The sequence below is a fragment of the Orbicella franksi genome, chromosome 9 (genome assembly GCF_964199315.1).
Source record: "Orbicella franksi chromosome 9, jaOrbFran1.1, whole genome shotgun sequence".
In the NCBI taxonomy this organism is placed as follows: domain Eukaryota; kingdom Metazoa; phylum Cnidaria; class Anthozoa; order Scleractinia; family Merulinidae; genus Orbicella; species Orbicella franksi.
The window spans coordinates 13,395,631-13,417,075 of record NC_138153.1 but is presented as its reverse complement, the minus strand read 5'-3'; the positions used below and the strand labels follow the sequence as shown (position 1 = coordinate 13,417,075).

Here is a 21,445-nt window from a genome sequence, read left to right as displayed (position 1 = left end):
TTGTTGTTGTTGTTGGGTAAAGCGCATGGATTATGCTATTGATCGCTGATCGAAAAAAATTCTCCCCGCTTGTTTACAGGTTGGCGATCATCGTCAGTTCTTTAAAGGAACAGTAATTCAAAATCTGCTTGTAATTGGACACACGAGGGTTGCATTCAACGGTGTAAAAACCAATCCGTGGTCGGTTGCCCAGTCCACAGCGGTTTTTTTCGAATAGTTTACTTTCGCGGGTTATGTAAATTTGACACAGGCTCGTTCACCTTTGAAAAAGCAACATTCGTTTATGCTGTTCCTCGCCATATCCTTATCGTCAGGTAAATGTCTCCTTTCTTCGTTTTCGTCTCGTGCTTCCAATGTTTTATGTAGCCATTTTCGCTCTTCTTGTAACATATTTGCACTATTTTGTTCTAGAAACCACTGGCAATGACATGTAGTTAAGAGTTCAAGTCGTCGATGAATCAACTTTTTTACGTCAAACAATTATTGGTTGTGTGTTTGATACAAACGGTGAAACCAAAAACGCGTTTTTCTCAAAGTTTGACGAGGAACTTGTGTAGTTTTGCCGTTTGCACTGATGCGGGCGCGGGAGGACTGAACTCGGAAATAATTCAGGAATAACGGTTAGTCTTAGAAGTCGTGTTTCCAGAGTTTGTTTTTGAGTTGCTTTCCGTAGTTTAAAGTGAAGTCACTCTATGATGCTGGGCATTGCTTAGTGTAAACGAAATAAGAATGTTTCGTGGCCTCTCCCTTCTCAAGTCTACCCTTGATTTGATTACCTTTCCTTGTGGACGAACTTAGCTGTACAGCCGCTTTGACAATCTTATTTCACGATTTTATATTGTAGGTAAGAGGCCAGTCGCATAGAAAATTCGTATAATACAAAAAAGAAAATAAATGTCGAGGAAAAGGTTGTTGTTCATCGTGGTAGATGCAATAATAAAGTGTATTATCGTTTGTCTCACGATGTAGTCACTTGAGATGTAGATCGCGACGTTTCGACTGCTTACCACTTACTGCTCATGATCTTCTGCGCGCGATAAGGTCGACTGATTGCACCGTGCAATCAGTCGACCTTATCGCCTGAAGAAGACTAGCAGTAAGCAGTCGAAACGTCGCGTTCTACACTCAAGTGACTACATCGTGAGACAAACGATAATAAACTTTATTATTAAGAAAATAAAAACAGCTCAATTTTTTAGCTGACCTGTAATTGAACTGAGTCATAGTGTGAATCTTAAAACAGTTATCCTAAACTCTCAATTTCGTCGTTCATAGTCCTTCTTGATCTATTCTTGTCTTAAAAATGCTACGTTACCAACTTCTTGCCCATACGGTTCTAGCTATTCTACAACAAATTACTTGCACTGCAAAACATGGCCAATGATAGCATGGCTCTACACTTAATTAAATCTCATTTTTATAATGCAAACTAAAGAGCCGTATTCCGTTTTCATGCTTGATATATTTTCTCGACTACATGCAGATGATATAGGGTCAGTGCAAACTTTTAAGACAGAACAGTTTTACTCCACAGAGTAACTCATTTTACCGAAAAAGAGCTCCTGAATGTAGCGCTAGACTTTAAGATTCATTCGAAGATATCTTTCAAGTACGAAGACAGCATGGGTGTCTAAATGAAGACCCATTTGTAAACTGACGCAGTGCAAGTTCTTTATTAAGCAAATAAAAAGTTAAATTATTCTGGTTCCTCCTTTTATGCGCTTTATAAAGCATGTTAGAAAATGTTGAAACAGTAAAGAATTGTCAAACAGAAAACACAAGACCTTTCAATTATAATATAGCAGTGCTTACTTTTTCTTTTCACACACGCAAAATTAGAAGAATGTTTTTTGTGCCTGGCAGATATGCAAAATAATTAGCAAAATACAAACGACCAAAGCCATTTTAATCATAAAACCGAATTAATTATGCGTAGAAATTTGGTGTTATTTCTAGAGGAAGTAAACATTAACCATAGCCGTGGCAAATAATTAGAAACAGGTGTGGAAACGTGAGCCGCAGGCTAGTTTTTCTACAGCCTTTTTCGTTCTCCTAACACCCACTCGCTCTCTATGGAAACACAGAGAACGTTTTTTATATTATTCAATGCTTTTGTAAGGCGGTTATATAAGTTTTAACGAAAAGAAAACAGTCGTACGTAATGATTAGTTTTTTTCTTGGCATAACAGACCTAGCTAATGTTGATAAATCCACTATCATTTTATTGGGTAAACATTTTAACATCGCGTGCACGTAACAGTCATTCCTATTGCTTTTGTTAACACAAGCAATTTTAATTCACTAGTATTGAGCTATATTTCAAACAGGAAGTAAACAAATCTTCTGTTTTTTGTTTTGCATTTAAATTAAACGTTTAAGTCCAAGATAATAACGTGTATTCTTCCAAGCTCATGGAGGGATGACACATGATGCGTGTACATGTAGTTATAATTAATTAAAACAGTGATAGCTTTGAAAAGTTATATTAAAGCAGGAAAATTTAAAAGAAACGGACGTTGTTTTTACAACACCAAAGCCAAAGTGCAAAGGAACATAACTTTTTTACTTGTCATAATGGCTTAAAAGAAAATTTTTGAAATTCCGCTCGAAAGTTGATCTTCTTTTCTACAGTACAGGAGGTAATTAAGGTATGTGACGAATGAATATAATTTTTTAGCTTTATGTTGTAAGAAATTGCATATCCTGAGAAGCGGTTTATTGCCGAGCTTTAAGTTAAGGCTAAGATCGAATTTTCAAGTAGGTATTGAAATTTGATACCAAGAATTATCGTCGACATCTTCTTCCACAATCAGTTGAACTCCAAACACAAACTTCAGGTGTTGTGTTCCGATATATCAACATTTTGCGATGTTCAAACTACCTTAATTTAAAATTGGTTTAACAAGGAAGTAGACAAACAACAGTTAGCTAACATGAACCGAAAATGGCTAATTATGGTTAACATTAGTGGAGTTTGAGACGAGTGACAAATAAGGAATTTTGCAAAAAAAAAAAAAAAAAAACTAAGTGAGGTAACAAACATCACAAACCCAATCGTTCCTGTACAAGCATTTCAGTAAGCATTTGAAAATCGCGAAAAAGTTCTTGTTGTAATCCGTGAGCTTCTGTAGTACGACTGTGTACTTTATTTCTCTGCATATCAAATGTTCCTGTAACTTAGTACCTTTGTTCAAATATCTGTTCCATCAACTAAGTGTATTAGTTTCTGGCTTCCTTTCAAAGTACATTGACTTTTAAAGTCATCGAAGGACACACCAATTTTTTCCTTAAAAGAAGGTACCATTTCATGTCCAACCTGAATGAGTTCTTTTGTCTTTTCTTTAGTGTATGTGCTGTTTACCCGCTATTGAAGCCGAGCGTTCATAATTTATAAATGCGGGTTCCGTATATTGTGTTGTCAGCGATATCACCGCCCCTTCTCTTTTCATGCTGTATTCTACATTCTGTATTCCAAATAGAAGAAAGTGTTTCTATTTTTGCTAGGAAAATAATGCGCCATCTAGATCTGGAAAAATTGCAGAGCGCAATCGCGTTCCGCTCATGAGTCCGCTAGCAGTTTTTTCTAGACCTCAAGAGTCCATTATTTTCTTAGCGAACTTTATTTGCTAAGATTTTGAAACGATATCAAAGGTAATTTAGTTGAATATAGAAGGGCTTGAGTCTCATGCATCATAGATAAGAATTTCACTGTTTTGAAGCAATTCTGTGTAAGTGACTCGACTTTAGTCATACCGTTTTTGTAGCGTCTGCCAGTCGAACATGAGGTTCCTGCTTTCAATTGCTTTCTTCAAAGCTAAGTTCAAACATTGTTATAGTGATAATGAAAGATCACCTGAGGTTGTTTACAGTACAGATAGAGATATTGTGAAGTTGCACGAAACGCAAAATGCATGACAGCGATAGAAAAATCATTCATACAAGAGTTTCTTCTTTTTCTTCCCACTTCAATAAACTCTTTTTCGTTATTCCTCTTTTAAAGATGATATTTTAAAAGCCAAGAACTAAAAATGCTACGTGCTCGTGGGATTTGCTCAACTTGGCCAGTCATTATTTTAGCCGTCATGTTTGCAGCAATGGTCTCCGCATCAAGTGAGTATATTATTTCAAACCTTTCTGACTTTGGTATGTTGCAAATAACTAGTTTCCAGTTGGTTTAATTTTCCATCGGCCAGATTACAAAACAAAAATTCTCATTCAAAACTTAAAAAGAGCTTGTAGTCAGATACAGTAGGATCGAAATTTTCCTAAAAATGTCTCAATAAAAAGTTATGAAAATATCGTCAAAGGTGTCTTGTCTACAAAAGAAAGTTCATGACCGATTCTAAGGCAAATTTGTAAACATAACCTTGGGCAGTTGTAAGTCTAATAGTGAGTAAAACAGGAAGCGTGAAGGTAAAAAGACATCAAGAAGCTAACAGTAAGGGAATATAATAATCAAATGAAAATAGCAAAGAAAAACAATAAAAAGCATACCTGTGGGGTGGGCTGAACATCAAGTAAGCTTAACAAAAGGCATTACAATAAAAACGCCCTCGCCCATAGTATAAGAAATCATACCCTGAAGCTAATAAAGCTGTTTATTTTTAAGTTAAAAAGATACAGTCACAGTCGTGTGTGTAATTTAAACAGTACTAAAGAAACCTAATAACAGGTCTGAGGGGTTTTCAACTCCTTGCGATTTTTGAATTTTAAATATCACTGAAATGGTTATCTATTTCCTTTACACACCATCCGCAATTTATTCATTAATTTTTTTTTCGATACAACCATTTTCAAATTCTTTATTTTTAGGACCGAAAGAAGCATGTTCCAAAATTCGTCTTCCATCGGGAAAGTGTTGCGTGTTCCCGTTTGAGTACAATGGTAGACAATACAATGAATGTACAGTGGACGGATCAACAGTGAGACCTTGGTGTGCTACAACATCTAATTACACTCAGGACAGAGAATGGGAATACTGTGAATGTAAGCGGTGTTCTGTTCTTGTTTTTTTAATTGGCACATTTCCTTTTTTGTGACTTTTTTTTTTTTATCAAAAAATGATATCCACCTCAAAGCTAGTGTGCACGGAGATCATTGACAAAAAAACCCTGTTATTCCATATGGATCGTCTTCTAGTGTTCCCGGTTTTTCCTTTTGATCGATCATCATCAAGATGGTAAATTTTATACTCGTGTCGATCCAACGAATACCAACAGGATCATCGTCTGTGGTTTTTGCATTAACATTTTATAGCTCTCTGCAGTTCAACGTTTGAATGTTTTTCTTTGTTAGCTTCCTCTTTTGCTTTTTATCAAAAGAAAACTTAGCATCAATGTTTTTTTAGCTCTTTATGGATTTAACTTATTTTTAATTATATAACTAACCTATTTATTTTTAATTAATCAATGAATTAATTAATTATTTTTCGGTCATTCCGGGTATCCCGAGTATACCGGTTCTTGTTCCTTATTCCAGCATTCCTTATTCCGGCATTCCTTATTTTCCAAGCTATCTGCTACGTTCAAGTGTTATCTAGTTGATGCATCTATGATAAGCATTTTTTAATCTTATATCGTCCCGTTTCTCTCATGATAGTGCAGCAAAGCTGGTGTCCTCCAGGATGGTCTCATCTGAAAAACAGTTGTGTATTCATAAAGACGTCGCCATCGTATTATTATTATTATCGTGAATATGGCGTTAGCAGCTGGACAAGCGCACGTAAGGCATGTAACGCGAAAGGCGCGGACCTCATGGTAGTGCGGGATCTGGAAGACTTAAACGGGCTCTTATCCATGTACTACACTACGGGAGAATTTCGCCGCAGACCCCTGTTTTTAGGATCACGAGAAAATTTCAACTTGCGTTGGCAATGGCGTCAAGGAGGCGTGGTTGATGCAGCTCTGTGGGGACCCGGAGAGCCAAATACGGCACAATATGGAAGATGTGGAGTGATTGAGAACTTTGAAAGAAGGATGTTTAACAGAGGCTGCGGTTGGTGGCTTGCCGCGAGAGTCTGCAGTAAAACGCGACCATACATATGCGAGGCCAGACCAGGTGAGTTTCTGGAGTTGTAATCATGGTAACAACATTCTCCTACCCCTCTTGTCTTAGTAGATTGGCATGCCTCATATTTTTAAATGACAATCAACGACGATCAATAATTTCTAGTGAGGTAATGCTTGCAAACCTTAGCGACGTCTTAAAATTTAGGGTTTGAACTCGCTCAAAGACTTGTTTCAATTAATTGATGTTTGGTTAAGTAAAGTTCTTGATGAAGGTTAAGGTTCATAGAAAACCAAGGAATAGTAAATAAAACAAGTTGACAACCATGCTTCCAAACCTAATTGAAATCCGCAGCTATCCCGAACTGATGACGAAATGATCACATAAGAAAATAACGCGTAGAACTAGATAGAAACAAAGAATTGTTTCTATTTCTTAGATAAAAGGAAGATGAGAAAATCAGATAAGTATTTAGAAAATACCCCATGACTCGATAGAAACACAGAATCAGTACAAACTTTTGACGTGAGCAAAGAAAATTACATTTTTAAATCGAAATAAACGAGCGATTTTCCTTTCTTGACCTTTCTTTTTCTCGCATAGTTTTCTAAAAAGGAATCGGAAATCTCTGTGTTTTCATCGAGTTCTAGAAATCTTAAAAAAACACTCGTGAAAGTGTCTGAGACCTCAAAATTGCTGAAACACTCGCTTGCGGCTCGTGTTCCGACAGCATTTGTTTTCTGCACTCGTTTTCTGTTAATCGATAGAAACGGAAAATGTTTCCTGTTTCTTACTTAATGAATCACTGGGACATAAATGACTTTTTGATCCAAGTAATGTCAACAGCTACCAAAGAAATTTTCGTCAAAGCCCCTTAAAATGCTGACAGGAATCATTTTGCAAAATTATATCAACTCGGAGTAGTTTCAAAAATAGTCTGTTTAGAATGGGTTGGTGTTGGTGTTTGGTGGTTAGAACACCTATTTTTATATGTTAGAAGAGCTCTTGTATTAGTTCAAGTGAATTATTTCGATGACAAACAATTAAAAAGGAGGTTGTTTTCATTAAATGAAATGCGATTTATTGACACATCTTCAATCTTATAAACGTCCTTTAGGATTTTACAACAGCTATAAATTTAACGTCACCTGTTCATTATTCAACCAAATGCAGATTATACAATATAAAATTTTAAATTATCGTATACGTGGTGATTCGTTTAGTTTCTTTTCAGTGAACAGGACGTGTCAACAAGGTTATGAATTAATCGGTAATCACTGCTACAAGATACACACCAGTCCTCGCCTTGATTGGGAGGATGCTTGGTCAGATTGCTTAAGCCAAAGCGGTTATCTGGCAATTATCGACTCCTACGAAAAACTACAAGGAATGGTCCCACTTTTGCGATTAGTACAGTGGCCCTATATCTTTCACGTTGGGCTAATCAGGGATCTGGGCAGTTGGTCATGGCTAGATGGAACATCTGTCGATAGCGCATTGTTTGAAGCGGGATATCCCCAAAAAGAGTCAGGCGAGACTTGCATTGCATTTTATGGGTACTATCCAGTGATTATTAACATGCCCTGTGATGATTTACCTGGCGTTGCCTGCCAAAGTGCTCAAGGTGAGAAAAATAGAAAGAATGGTATACAGTATATTCCCTTAAACGGTGATTATTATATGCTAGTTTTGTTTTTGGGCTTTTATGAGAGTGGATGAAACCTAACACATACCTTGGGTCTATAGCTACGATGACGATGAAAGAATGGATAGGGAAATTAATACACAACTCCATAGCTCTTGCCATGCATTAGGCTACCGGCCCCACCCCTTCCCCATTCGATTAGCTAGTATCTTACGAATGTTTGATTTGGTTTAGCTACCAAAGCTAATGTTGCTCATAGAAGTTTGACTCGCTTCTCAAGTCTGGCTACAGGAAGCAATTCATCATTTGCCGTCGACAACAACTCTGCAACCTGTTTTATCTCTCAAAAGGTAACAGTGATAAGATAAGCACTGAAGTAACAATGATGTTACTCAAAGAATTTTACCTCGTTCTCAGAGTCTTCGTTCCCCTTGACCAGCGGTCGGGAAACAAGCGACCCTGGAAAGTTCTGTCTAGAAGTCCAAATTTATCGGATTTCTGGTTGAATTGTGCATGCTTATCTGACAAACACGTTGATCAATCGAGTGGGTAGTGTTTAACTTCCGAATATATGCATAGTTCTTAACACAAATCAAATTTGAGCCTGTGACGGAACTCTCAAGTGTCGCTCGTTTTGTCGAGCTTGCGCAGTAAGGAACGAAGATTTGAGGAAAGAGATTGCAAGGAACTGAATTAAAACATCATGACTATGGTTTCTCACAACTTTGTAAATGCCGCAGAAAATAAAGAAACATTTATATAGAAATCTTTCTAAAGGCATTGATAATGAAAGTTGCTTGTTATCGTTTTCACTTTATCGTGAGCGCAGAAATAATTATTTAAAAAGCTCACGCAATTATTATTTAAATCAGGAATAAATTTGCAACAACAACAACAAAAAAGAATGTGGCCATACACACTTGTACGTGTTCAGTCAAACTCTTTTTTTCGGTCACCTCTCAACAAAAAGTACCGACTCTTCAATGACTATTAACGTTTATCCCTAGGGGTGAGCGCTGTAGAGATAACATAAATTCGTTTGCGACGAGAACTTTACTTCTTGTCATCATTGAAACGTAAAAGTGATTAAAATGGGTACACATTTAACGAATATAACAGCGCTTATTAATGCTTATCTAAAAATGTTTGTGGGTAGGAGGCGAGTCCATGGCTCAAAATAGAACTTGCCAAAGAGTTCTTCATCTACAAAGTGATCATACAAAATGCCAAGAATACAAGTAATGACATACCTGTAACAGTGTCGATTTTGTCTCGCAATCAATCTGGTGTCATTCCCGGATCTGAGTGCACAGAGAAGCAGCACTCTCCGCATTTGGAATACCAATGTCTTCCCCCAGTGAAAGGTGACGTTTTGTACATCAACGGGCCTAACTTCAACACCACGCTGGTTTTGTGCCATGTCACTGTTTTGGCATTAGGTTAGTGTTAGAACTTGAATGATTACCTGTTTTGAAAGACTTTAGTAACCTAGAAAAGTTACTCCTGGTATACTGCACGTTAATAGACCATTTCCAAGTTACCTCGTGCCTCTCTTTCGAAACGAGTCTTCGTGCAAAACCTTTCATGTGAAAATGAGGTTGAAGTACGTGAAAATGTACATGTAGGCGGACTTTTTTTTTTCTCTGTGAGTTGTTTCGCACGAAGACTCGTTTTGACACAGAGGTAAAAGGCAACTCGGAAGTGGCCTATTAAATAGTTTATTTATTTATACCTTGTCTGTTTGTTTTCGTGTTCGTGTGGAAAAGTTATATTTATGTAGAACGTTTACAAATAGGCGAAAACGTGAAAATGATAAAATGTTAATCATTATCATAACAAAGGGATGCCATACATCATATTTAAAACTCATTACTTTCCCTCTTTTTCATCTATCTATATTTTATTACAACAATCTTATTATTTATTAAAGAGGAGTCATATAAAACTCTTTAGTTGTACTTGCAGCTGCTTACCAGTTTATTACATTTCAATGCTCTGAACTCAAATTCACCTATTTTATCAGAGTCACAGACAAACGCCAAAGGAATACTTCGAGAAGTCTGGGATACAGGAAAAGAGAATGAAAGCCCTGATACCCTTCAAGAATATAATGTTTTCGGGCTTCAAAGTAGATTTTGGAATTTAATTCAACTAGTGGATGCACCGGCCAACTTTGGAAACAACTATGCACAGAAACTAACTGCCTATCTGAAGGTAAAAAGCCGATTATTGTAATACGATCTTTCAGGAACATTTATAGGGAGATCGTTGCTGACGTAGATGTTTACATTTTTCCTCATTTAGATTCGACTTTGCGCTTTGCGAAAAGAAAGCGTCACGTTGACACGAATTGACTCTTAACATTTAAACAGCTTATTTAACTTACTAATTGGTGGAATTTTGGCTCATTGGGTGTAGTATTTCAGGAGAAAATGGATCAGTTAGCAGCTCTCGCAAGGTATCACATAAATGGCTCAATACCCTTTGAGAGCTCTTTTTATTTTGCGTTATACAGGGCCCCCGTTGATACCAGTCCTGCGACTGAAGGGGTCACCCTGTTTAAATATCGATTATTATTATTATTATTAGTAGTAGTAGTAGTAGTAGAACAAATGCCCCTAGCTCCAAAACAATAACAGCTACTACACTATGAAGTTAAGAAGAATACAACGTCACATGACGTCACGGCGATCACGGGAGCCAATTTGGTGTTCCAAAACAATGAATCGACAGCCATATTGGTGTACCAAACCTATCCTGTGGGAGTTGAACTCCCCTCTTATGTAAACACGCCCTTTAAATTTAGTTCCAATAAATTTGCATTGCTGCTGGCCGCGTTGTGAAAACACTCTATTAAAAGCTCACAAAAGCGGCCACAATCTCATCCAAAAATTGTAAATCTGGGTGGCAAAATCGCTAATGAACTCCTGCATTTTTCTTGTAAAAACTGGAGTTTTTAAACCCACTTCGCACAAAACTATTTAATACACCGGGCTGAAATGGAACAGTTAACCATGCTATGCCCTTTCAATATTCGGATCTGATATTTTGTAACTTGATAAGAAACGGAATCACCCTATGCTAATGAGGCAACATGGTAAGCAAAGATTTCCCTGTTCTGCGTGATTCTGGAAAAAGTGGGAAAAAAGCCTTTTGGGAGTACGGCAAGCATGCCGGCTCACCAGCTTAACTCAAAAAAAAAAAAAAATAAAGTGAAGCCTTGGAGCCGACTGGCTCATAGCTACGGGAGCTTATCCCGGTTTCTGTAGCATGAAGCGGCTAGGAGTATTTCTACTCCCTCTGGACAGGATGCTAGTCCATCGCAGGTCACTCCCCCGCAAATTTTTAGGTTTCCCCAACAATTCGCCAGTACCAATTTATACTCCTGGGTGGAGAGAGGCACTGTGAGAGTTAAGTGTCTTGCCTAAGAACGCAACACAGTGTCCCCGGCCAGGGCTCGAACCCGGATTGCTCGATCCGGGGACGAGCGCACTAACCATGAGGCCACCGCGCCTCCACCGCGTCGTTTAACTCAGCAACATGAAATTTTCGTCAGCAGACTTAAGATTTAATTCAAAGTTGATGTGAGTATTGCTGTGGAAATGTTGTATAACTGAAATGTGTTGGTGAATTGTGAAGAAATTCAGGATTTAGTCATTTTGTTGATTTAATACCAGCATGGATTTGATAAGGCAAATTATCCGCCTTTTTTACGTTAGAAACGTATGCGCCAGTTGCTTCCGCGCATCCGTACTGCGCACGTAATTCATGTTGCAAAGTAACGCCACGTCATACATCAAGCGTGCGCGCTAGGGAAGAAATATAGGCAAGTGTAAGGCTTGCCGCACCGGTTGCGTTAACTTCACCTACAGTCAATTTCTAAAAACCCCTGGTCTTCAATGCGTCTTATCGCGAAAAAGAGCGCGGTGGTTACCAGTTTTGCCTTTTTGGCGAAAGTTTATCTTTAACTTACTGCATGGCAAGTTTTTAAAAAAAATATGTGCGTGGGAACATTTTGGGGGCGAACGTCCTTAAGATGTTATGGAACTCAAAATTCGTTTAAGCTTTACGTGAATGTTTTTGTTTAAATTACAAGATCTTGTACATTTTCTCTCAAGGTCATTAATAGTGGCTATCACACATTCTATATGACCTGTGATGAAGAATGCGAGTTATGGATTCAGGACATTGGTGATCTTCAAGATTCCAGAGGCAACGAGCCTGAGAATAAAATGTTAATAACGCTAAGAGACAAGCTGAAATTGGCGCGACTGGAGTGGGAAAGGTAAACTGAACGTTGTATTGTACTGATCCTCTGTAACGTGCTTGTGACGAACGTCGTTGTTATATTCCATCATGAAAAACGTTACCTTTCCTTCTCATGTTTTAGTTTAATAAGATATAAGTCCATCTAATCAGCTAAGAACGACCGGGTTCTTCGCTTTGTAATAGAGCACGTTTGAATTTCCAAGCTATTGCGCGGTGTGACATTTTTTCTCGGGACGACGCCATTTTTGAAAATGGCGGCCCGAGAAGGCTCACGAAGCTCGAGGTATTAGTTTCAATGTGTCGCAGCTCCAGTAATAAATTTGCGTTCTAATTTAATTGTAATAGTGAGCAAAATTCAATGACAAATGTTTCTATCACGTTACGGCCACCACATTGTTGACCCTCCCAGGAAAACCAACATGTCGTCTCCTTAAAAAGCTCTGTCAATTTGGGTGAAACATTACTCCGAATAACGCGCGAATGAAAAACCGCAGTGACCTGCCTAAATCTTGGCAACGTTGTTTATATATCAGTCCTGTGTCATATCCAAGATTCTTGACTCTAATTAGTGAATGGTTACGATTTTTGCTTTTGATGACCGTGAAAACCAGCAATAGCATTGTTGTTTTAACATGGAACGATCACTTTGGCCTTATAGCAAATTGGCCAAATGATCTTCTTTACACGCTCAAGTGTCGTTCTTCTCATTTCCCTTAATTTATCAGCGTGTTATCAAGAAGACAGGTACGTAGCAAGCATGCGATCGCTTTTCAAAATTTTCCTTTAAATAGTATCTTGAATTTTTTTTTTTTTTTTTCCGAACAGGTCTCCGAGCAAACAAACTTCAAAGCCAATATTCCTCTCTCGATGTCGTCTTTATAAAATTGACGTCTTTATGACAGAACAAAAACTTGATGATCACCTATCCGTTGGAATCAAGTTCCCAAATGGGCACGAACAAAAGCCAATGGATGCTGCAAATTTATTCTGGTTGAAACCAGGTTGGAAATAGGCCACACCTCGATATATCAATATTCTAAGATGACTCCGAGGTTTTCAGGAAAAACTTCAATCTTTGGTGGCGTTTTCTTCGTATCCAATTATCTTTTGCGAGTAGAGAGACAAAGACAAGTCGCAGTCTGGGAGCCATGTTAGAATATTGATGTATTGAGCGTGTTGTAAATAATCAAGGGATACATGAATTTTGTATTTTGAATAATCACACTGAAATAATGTTTACGTCGAAATGTCCACTGCAGCTGCCTAATTGACAACAACTAATTGACACCGCAAATCGCAAAATGTGGTCAACTAATTCCGCTTGAATCTGAATTTGAGGGTACTCTCTGACAGAAAGTGGGGTAAGGGGGGGGGGGGAGGAGGGAGGAGGGAGGAGAAATCATATTTGCGATCGATTTCTTTCGTAAAATGGGAGAACACCAATAATCCTAGTCTGGAAATATGCAGAATTTGGGAAGTTCAGTGCTGGAATTAGACTTTTAAATTGATAAATGAATAATGTTAATAAATGATGTTTTATATTCTTTATTAGGCGAGCGGCACCTCAATTTTAGCAACATTCGATTTGAACCTGGTGAGGAGTTCACAGCAGAAGTTGGATCCGTGATATCAATCGCAGGTTTGCAGTACCGATTGATGCTTTACAGTACAACCGCGATATATTCTAACGACTTGACCTACTTCAATATCTATAGAGAAATTCAAATTTTAACTTGTAGGTCCAAAATGAAAAAAAATATATATATATATGTGCCTTTAAAATATCGAAACAGTGAAATCATCCGCTATTCAAAGAAGTAAACTCTTATTGCAGAGTAAACGAGAAGTAAACGACTTAATGTAACCAGTTTGTCGGGTTCCAGCTATTTTGAAAAGGGTGTCAATTATTTATCTACCTACCTACCTACCTACCTACCTACCTACCTACCTACCTACCTACCTACCTACCTTCCTTTCTGCTTCCCAAGCCAACCACCTAACAAATGAAGTAGGGAACAAATAAACGACGCAACTGACAGACTAGATGACCGACCGACCGACCGATCGACTGACTGACTAACTGACTAACTAACAGCCCGACCCTGATATTTTTGTTTTTAATGGTTATTGTCTTCCTCACTCTAGGTATTTATATATTTACATTTTATTGGTTCTGCGGTAAGCCTTTTCTAGTGGTATTCAGGTTGTCAGTTCCACTGGTTTTCCCCGTCTAGTTCCATCTCCTTAACCTTCCTTGTACCTTTACATCTACATTCTATCTTTTCCCACTCCACCCTGTAGCCGACAAACTTAAAGATTTTTCTGAAGCAATCATGGCTCTGTAAAGATCTATAGCTTGCCCAAATCAAATAACATGAAAGTTAAAGGAAGTAATTACATGTTACTTTCGTTTCTGTTAACAACAGGTTCGTACCGGTATTGCTGCCAAGGGATTTTCTGTCCTGATTGCGATCTACGAATCTCTATGACGATCTTCGGCAACGAATATGTGATCAATTCTTCTGAGCCGATGAATTGCGGTGAACGTTTATTCAAGATTTCACTAGAAGCAGATGTGGAACCAGGAGACTACCGTATACAGGTGAGTTTAATTCACCCCGAAACGATACTGTCTTTTCACCACTAAGTTCTTTTACACCCAGTAAAAAAGTAAGATTTCCTGTTTTCTTTCGCTGGATGTCAATATTTGAATCTTATAACTTGAATAAATGTGAACATCAGATGTCGTGAAATTTTTTGATGGTCCTTTAAAAAGAGATACCAGCAGACAATAACTGAATATATGCCAATTCAGTTAGCCGTTGAAAAACTATTTTGAGACAATAAATCAAGTCCGGACTCATTACAATGCATACAGGAAAATTGTCAACTACCTGGAATTGTATATTAACGCTACCCATTGTTAACCTTCTCTTGTAGGTCCTTTACTCGTTTGTGGATGAAAAAGACATAAAATACCTTGAACTAGGTCACGTTTCTATTACAGGTGGGTAAGAAGCGATTTATTTACCGTAACAATGATCTGAAATTAAAGCATCAAACAATCGTCACACCATACCGGCTTCAACAGATAACTCAAATCTCGGTCTTGATATTCGCATGATCAAGCTCAACTTCGGTGTAAGGTGTTCGGTTTCCTATTTTCATTCAATCTGGAAAATTTGAATGTAGCTGTGATTTCACTAACAAGGACTATTTAAAACAAATGTGGCAACAAAACAAAAATAAGAAAGTTGTCTTTTACCAGCGTGTGAATGTTAACTTTTAGCCGCTGTTCTGAGTGAGTGCAGTTTTATTAATGGGTTGTGTCGCTGGAAATCAAGTGGTTCGAATGGATCCTCGTGGAACACAGGAGGAGGTATTCAGCTCTTAAAGTAACGATAATTGTAGACATTTTAGCGACAATTTTGTGCATAGCTTTCCCAAGACGAAGTCAAAATAACAGCCCTCGTGTACCTTGTCATACCTGCTTTACCTAAAATTGGCTGCAATTTATGGTCCGAAAACTTTGATGACTGCTATCATTCGATTAGTTTTTTTGAGGGTGTATTAAAGTAGATGTCTCCAACGTTTATGTTCCCCAACGATTTAACTTTGAATGAAGCACCATTCTTTTCGCTTGTTAGCAGCTGTTATTGTTTTGGTGCTAAGGGCATTGTTTCTGTTCTTTGTCCTATTGTCCTCTCAAGGGGTATCCAGCCATTCATGTGGGACCTTAGAATAGCTGCTACCCGACCCGTTTTTGTTATGTAAGTTTTCCTAAAGTGAACAGAAGTTTAGGTTTATGAGGACAAGTCACATAAAACATCTACTATTCTTTCAGTTTACCAGGGCGCGTATTTAGTAAGTGTCAGCAACGCGTCTCTTGAAAGCCCGATGCTACCTTGGGAAGACTCCTATAAAAAGACACACACCTGTCTACAATTCGAGTACATATTGCCTGACACAACAAAGGTAACGAGAGAAGGAAGAGCTTCCTCTCTTGAAGTTCATGTCGGTACAAAAGAAGGAAAAGTTCTGCTCTGGAAGATAAGTGGTTACCATGGAAACAGATCATCCAAGGCTCAGATTTCATGGGAATCGAGAAAAGATGTTATGGTATGGTAGTGTTGTTTTATCTAGTAAATAAAGTTATAAGACAGAAACTGTAGTCTTAATACTATCTATAAAACAACGCTATCCAGAACCAATTCAGTAGGTTTTACTGCCTTTAAATACACATTGAGTCGCGTTACTGGAGACGCAGCTCATACTCATAGCGCTAACATTTCGTCCGAGAAAATTCCTACTAGAGAGGGGGTAATGCGTGAAACTTGGAACTTTTTAGTACGTTTGTTTACCTGTCCAACTATAATACAATAGTAACACAATACAATACAATATACTCACAACTGCTTGATAATTTACGAAAATATAATGTTTCTTTCATTTTCAAAAGGATTTCTGTTTTGTGTCATTGGCGTTGAGTAGTAGAAAAAACACTACGTACCCTCGTGGAGTATTTGTGCACATTTATGTAAGAATGGACAACAAAAAATGTTAAAAATGAAACAAGCGTTTGGAAAACTGCAAGTTAATAGTGGTTCTTCAGTGATGAACGAATTGTTTACTATTGAAATACACTGTAAATACTACTTTGTCTTATGATAGATAATCAGCGGGTATTTCTAATAAATATACCGGTCTTGTTTTCCCGAAGGTTGAACTGAAAGGCGAAGCATTTAACAGCAGGGTAGTCTCGGTTGTAATTCAGAATTTGAAGATCTTCACAGATAAATGCGTTATTTTTCCTTCGTTTGCCATTCCAGGTTAGTAAAAATGTTTACTCAACTGATTTGAACAAATAGTACTTACTATTATCAAGCCGCTTATACAAGACTGAAATGAAAAACTACAAATCGGATCCAAACTCTTTCTGATCTATACAAACTTTTGGTTCCATGTTCCTTGGTTGACGTTTCATATATATATATTGCTAACTGAACAACGTGGCTTTACTGCAGTCATTTATATGTTTAAGTAAGTCATAGATAGAGTTCGTGGTCGTGCTCAATCGTTTTGATTTCAGAATTTCCAAAATTTTCTGTCTTAAGTTATCAAAATTACGTTTAGCATAATTTGCAAACAAATTTAACTTTTCAAAGAGGTACGGCTATCATATTTTTCAGATGGTTCGCTATATCGTTTTGCATATCGTCCCACAATACGAAATCGTCTAATAGCGAGCCCAAGTAGCCTTAAGTATTTTCAAATCGTAGTCAGGATGACAAAAGGCCTTAAAGTTGTTAGAAGGAAAAGAAATCTCTCTTGTTGCTGTTTTTTCACAGGGTATAGTTGTAGCAAGGAAGAATTTAGGTGTGACAACTTGCAGTGTGTTAAAAGTATACAGAAATGTGATGGTCAGTCACACTGTGTTGACGGATCGGACGAGAGCAGCTGCAGATGTCTGAACAGTCAGTTTTCATGTTCATCAGGCGAATGCCTCTCCCCAGAGAAACTACGAGATGGTGAAAAGAACTGCCAAGATGGAGAAGATGAAAAGGAAGGACAGGGTAAAAAAAATGATATTCTACCACAATCCATGGTTATAGGCTGGAAATAATTTATGTTTGTGTTTGTGTGTTTACCACATAATTACTTACTGGCCATCTGATATTTGGTTACCACCTTTGTCCGACAGAGATACCTTCGGCCGTTGGATGACAACCGGGGTTTCAAAAACAGATATTTATAATATTGACTTATTTATCAGTTCATGTTTTGTTGACGGTGTGTTCTCCCCGGTATATTCGTGTGCTATAGGGTTGTTGCTGCGGCATATATGAGAGTTTATTGGTTTATTGTGTTATCCTATTTGCTTGCTCAACATAAGTATGCAAAAGAGACAAATAAAGACAAACAAAACGACTAAAAAAATATACATTACGATATCTCCATGACAACGTTTGTCAATAAAATGTACATATCATGCCAATGACATGTGAATGTTATACCAGTCTAACGAATGGCCTCCGCTGAATTTGCATGGTTTGATTTAAGAAAATCCGAAGGATGAATTTCTCTGCTTTGATGGAGAGTCAATCTCTTGGTCGCAAACCTGTAAGAAAGCAGAAGGATGTCCTGATGGCACCCATCTTCCTTCCATATGTGGTGAGATTCATTGCGTTTATATTTTTAATGATTTCCTGCTTTCTGTAATTGACTGACTTGAATATCTAGTATATCTTAACGTTATGCAAAAACGATTCAGTGCACAAACATGCGTAGAACTGTTGAACTTAAAAACATGGCACGGGGTCGAAATATCGCTACCAACAGCTAAAATGGCCGACTATCTTGAGGGAGAATATAGATCTAGTTATGCCTGGAAATTAGCCTGTGCACCTTGTGAGATACCAAAAACTAAGTATTCAAGTGTTTCCACGTTAAATAAAGTTCGTTATGGTAAGGCTCACTTAAGGTTAGCAAGATGAAAGGGTGACAGGATGAAATGAGATGGTGCAGCCTTTATTGGTGGGGTCAATGGCAGAAAACAAATGCATTAAACTGTTGCACTTGCAAAGCAAACCCTACTGTTCTAAAGGTTGATCCGCTTTTCTTGAGACGAAATGTCCAAAGAATGCGGCCCATCCTACATATGCAACTGTTGGAGGATTGCATATAATTCTTTAGTGGTGGCTGTTGGTGCAGCTTCTTCAAACAATCCCACCAGCATTCAAGAACGTTAACCAACCTTTTCTGTACAGGAAAGACGGAATGTCCTCTGAATGACTTATCTTGCTCAAAAGAAAGAGGAAGCAGAACTGAAGACAAGGAAAACACTTGCCAGATTCCTTTTCGAGGTAGGATTTTTCACACAATGAATGAAATTTATTTTTTCGCTCAAACCAGGACACTGATACACACTTAAAAACTCTTATTAATTATTATTAATGTTATCAATAAGAGTTTTTAAAGTGTGCTCTGTAGGTTAAATCCTACCCTTTTTTGCTTCCATCACGAACAAACCATGGGTGTTGCACGTATTACGAGAAATGCCACAGATCTTCAACTTAGTTTATTCTAAAAACGTTGTTTTTAAATTTTTGCGTTTTTTAAATTTTCTCAATTCACAAGTCATGGAAATCCTGCATCTTAAATTTGATTGTTCTCTGGGCTAATGGTCAGAGGTTCCAATCTTGCCGTCCAAGAACTGGCATCCCATAAATCATAAATAAACGGCATTGAAATCAACCAGAATTCGGTTGACTGAACTAAATTGGATATTTTCTGCTTCTGCACTCTTTTCGGAAATGAGTATTATTATTGTTTCAGGACCATGCGATTTCCAAAATGGATCATGTGGATTACGGAATGATGTCAACAGTGAATTTCAGTGGACAACCGACATGGGACAGGCACCTTCAGAAAACACGGGACCTTCCTTTGACCATACGACTTTATCAAACCGAGGTAATTTGTTGCAGTCATTCAGTTTGAAACTGAAAAAATATTTGGCACTTCGCTCTCTATGAAATCTTAAACTGGCCACAGGTTCTCAGGGGCTTTTAGGGGTTCGCTGAAATCTCTATTCTGAGAGGTTATTTACAGATTATGTCACTCAATACGCCTTCTGAAAAAGGAAAGACAAATTTATAAAGGAATGAAACTGATCAAACGGCTTCACTATAACTCTTCAAATACTAATCTTCAGATGGAATCATTAATTGTCACCCAAGCCATTTTGTCATTTTCCCTGGGAGAGGGAACTGTCTTGGATTATGAGCTCAGTTAACGGGTTGGAAGAAGTAGGACATTAGAAAGACATTAGGCAGTTCGGTGCTCCTCTAGAAAAATCGACTTTACAACCGTCTTTACAATACAAGAAACCAAAGTGGACGGGTAATAGTCTGACGAGTTTTCCGTCCTGGTGCACCCTGAACTCGTGACGCCAAACCCGACTAATCGTATCTTACTAAATTCACACTAAGACGCGTTATCCTGAAGCGCTTTGAGACAAATCGACTAGAAAACCGCCTGAAAGTGAATTTTGATGGGTCTTCACGGGTTTCTCGTCTAGGAGCCAGTCTTGTCGACTCAGATAGACATGTAGACGAGTAACGTTGGACTCTTTTCCCTTAAAACCCCGTCCCGTCCCGTTTTCACGCTAGCAACTCGTCACAGACAGAGAACCCGTATAACACGAATTTCCCGTTTCTAGTATGAATTCGGCCGATGTTTCTCATCGTTGATGTTTTCCGTTAGGTCGTTATCTATATATTGAAGCGTCCAACAGAAAAGTTGGCGACAAGGCCAGATTACAAAGTGGCTGGTTTATAAACACACAAGAGCTTTGTCTACAGTTCTGGTACCACATGTTTGGAAAAGATGTAGGATCTCTGAACATTTACATACAAAAAAATGCAAGTGGGTCTGAAACAAAGGTGTGGAGTCAACAGGGGCACATGGGAGACAACTGGATATTTGCACAAGTTCCTATGAATCCAAGACATCATGAAAAGCAATTTCAGGTAAAACATACTGCCAGGAGAATGTTATTTGACCCCGGTGGTGCGTTATGATAATCTCATCTGTAATAAAATATCTCGATTCTGATTGTTTCTGCGGGCGCTTATTTGCCATTCAATTGGCGCGCGATTCCGTGGCCTTACAATTGCAGATATAAATTGTAACTGGATACCTGTTATTCAACACCCGTGCCATTCGGACATGCCTAGGTTATTCAGCCGTGTTCCCACGTGCATATTCAAGGGCACGTTTCTGTCGTAGTTAGTTCACGACTGTCCTTGATAGAGTGCCAAACCAATAAAGACGGAATCCGTATTCTGTGGCGCCGCTCATCTTACTAGTAGCCAAGCACTAAACCCATTAAGGTTGGTTTAGAACCCACGACTGTTCATTAGTCAAGGTGAGCCCTCACAAGAATATCGTTGGAAAAAAAATGAAGTAAAATGTATTGCCATAGTTTGTCATAGAAGGCGTCATAGAGGGCGGAAGTTCAGGAGATATAGCTATTGATGATGTCACTGTTCTGGATGGGAAGTGCTCTAAGATCGTCAAACAGGGTAAGGAAATATTCTCTTCAACGTGAACGCTGAAAATAAACATCTACGAAGCTCAGAATCATACGAATAAGTGCAATTGGCAGTAGTGGTTCTCCGGTATAACGAACGTTGGTATAAAGGCACTCACTGTATCTTGTTTACTCTTGTAACGAGTCCTGGTGTACGTGACGACTTAAATCCCACTTATTAGAAATTATTTTTCTGTAATATTGCCAAAATTTGTTGTTGTGGGTTTTCACAGGAATAAAGATCTTAGGGAACTGGTAGGGCTGACTCCAGTCCTGTTTCTTAAGTGTGCACGTGGGCCTAAATAGCTTTCATTTAAAAAAGACACAAACATAAAGAAAAGCGATTCTGTTTTTCGGAATTGCACCTTATTATGATTCCGTATTTATTTGAATTGCCAATGTACCTGTATAACACCTCAGCAATCATTCTG

General features: G+C 38.1%; 1 protein-coding gene across 1 annotated transcript; it reads left to right on the top strand.

Annotated features, from left to right (window-relative positions):
* The first annotated feature begins 317 nt into the window (after positions 1 to 317).
* Positions 318 to 21,043, top strand: LOC145498083 (uncharacterized). Its single transcript, XM_081477961.1, has 22 exons — positions 318 to 620; positions 4,001 to 4,110; positions 4,813 to 4,986; positions 5,599 to 6,057; positions 7,241 to 7,630; positions 7,886 to 8,001; positions 8,808 to 9,090; positions 9,675 to 9,865; positions 11,770 to 11,936; positions 12,746 to 12,921; positions 13,473 to 13,559; positions 14,347 to 14,522; positions 14,861 to 14,927; positions 15,210 to 15,299; positions 15,765 to 16,039; positions 16,641 to 16,749; positions 17,269 to 17,493; positions 17,981 to 18,091; positions 18,688 to 18,783; positions 19,256 to 19,393; positions 20,186 to 20,451; positions 20,907 to 21,043. The coding sequence occupies exons 2-22, from the start codon at positions 4,029 to 4,031 to the stop codon at positions 21,030 to 21,032; spliced, it is 3,804 nt and encodes a 1,267-aa protein (XP_081334087.1). The 5' UTR covers positions 318 to 620; positions 4,001 to 4,028; the 3' UTR covers positions 21,033 to 21,043.
* Positions 21,044 to 21,445: the final 402 nt, after the last annotated feature.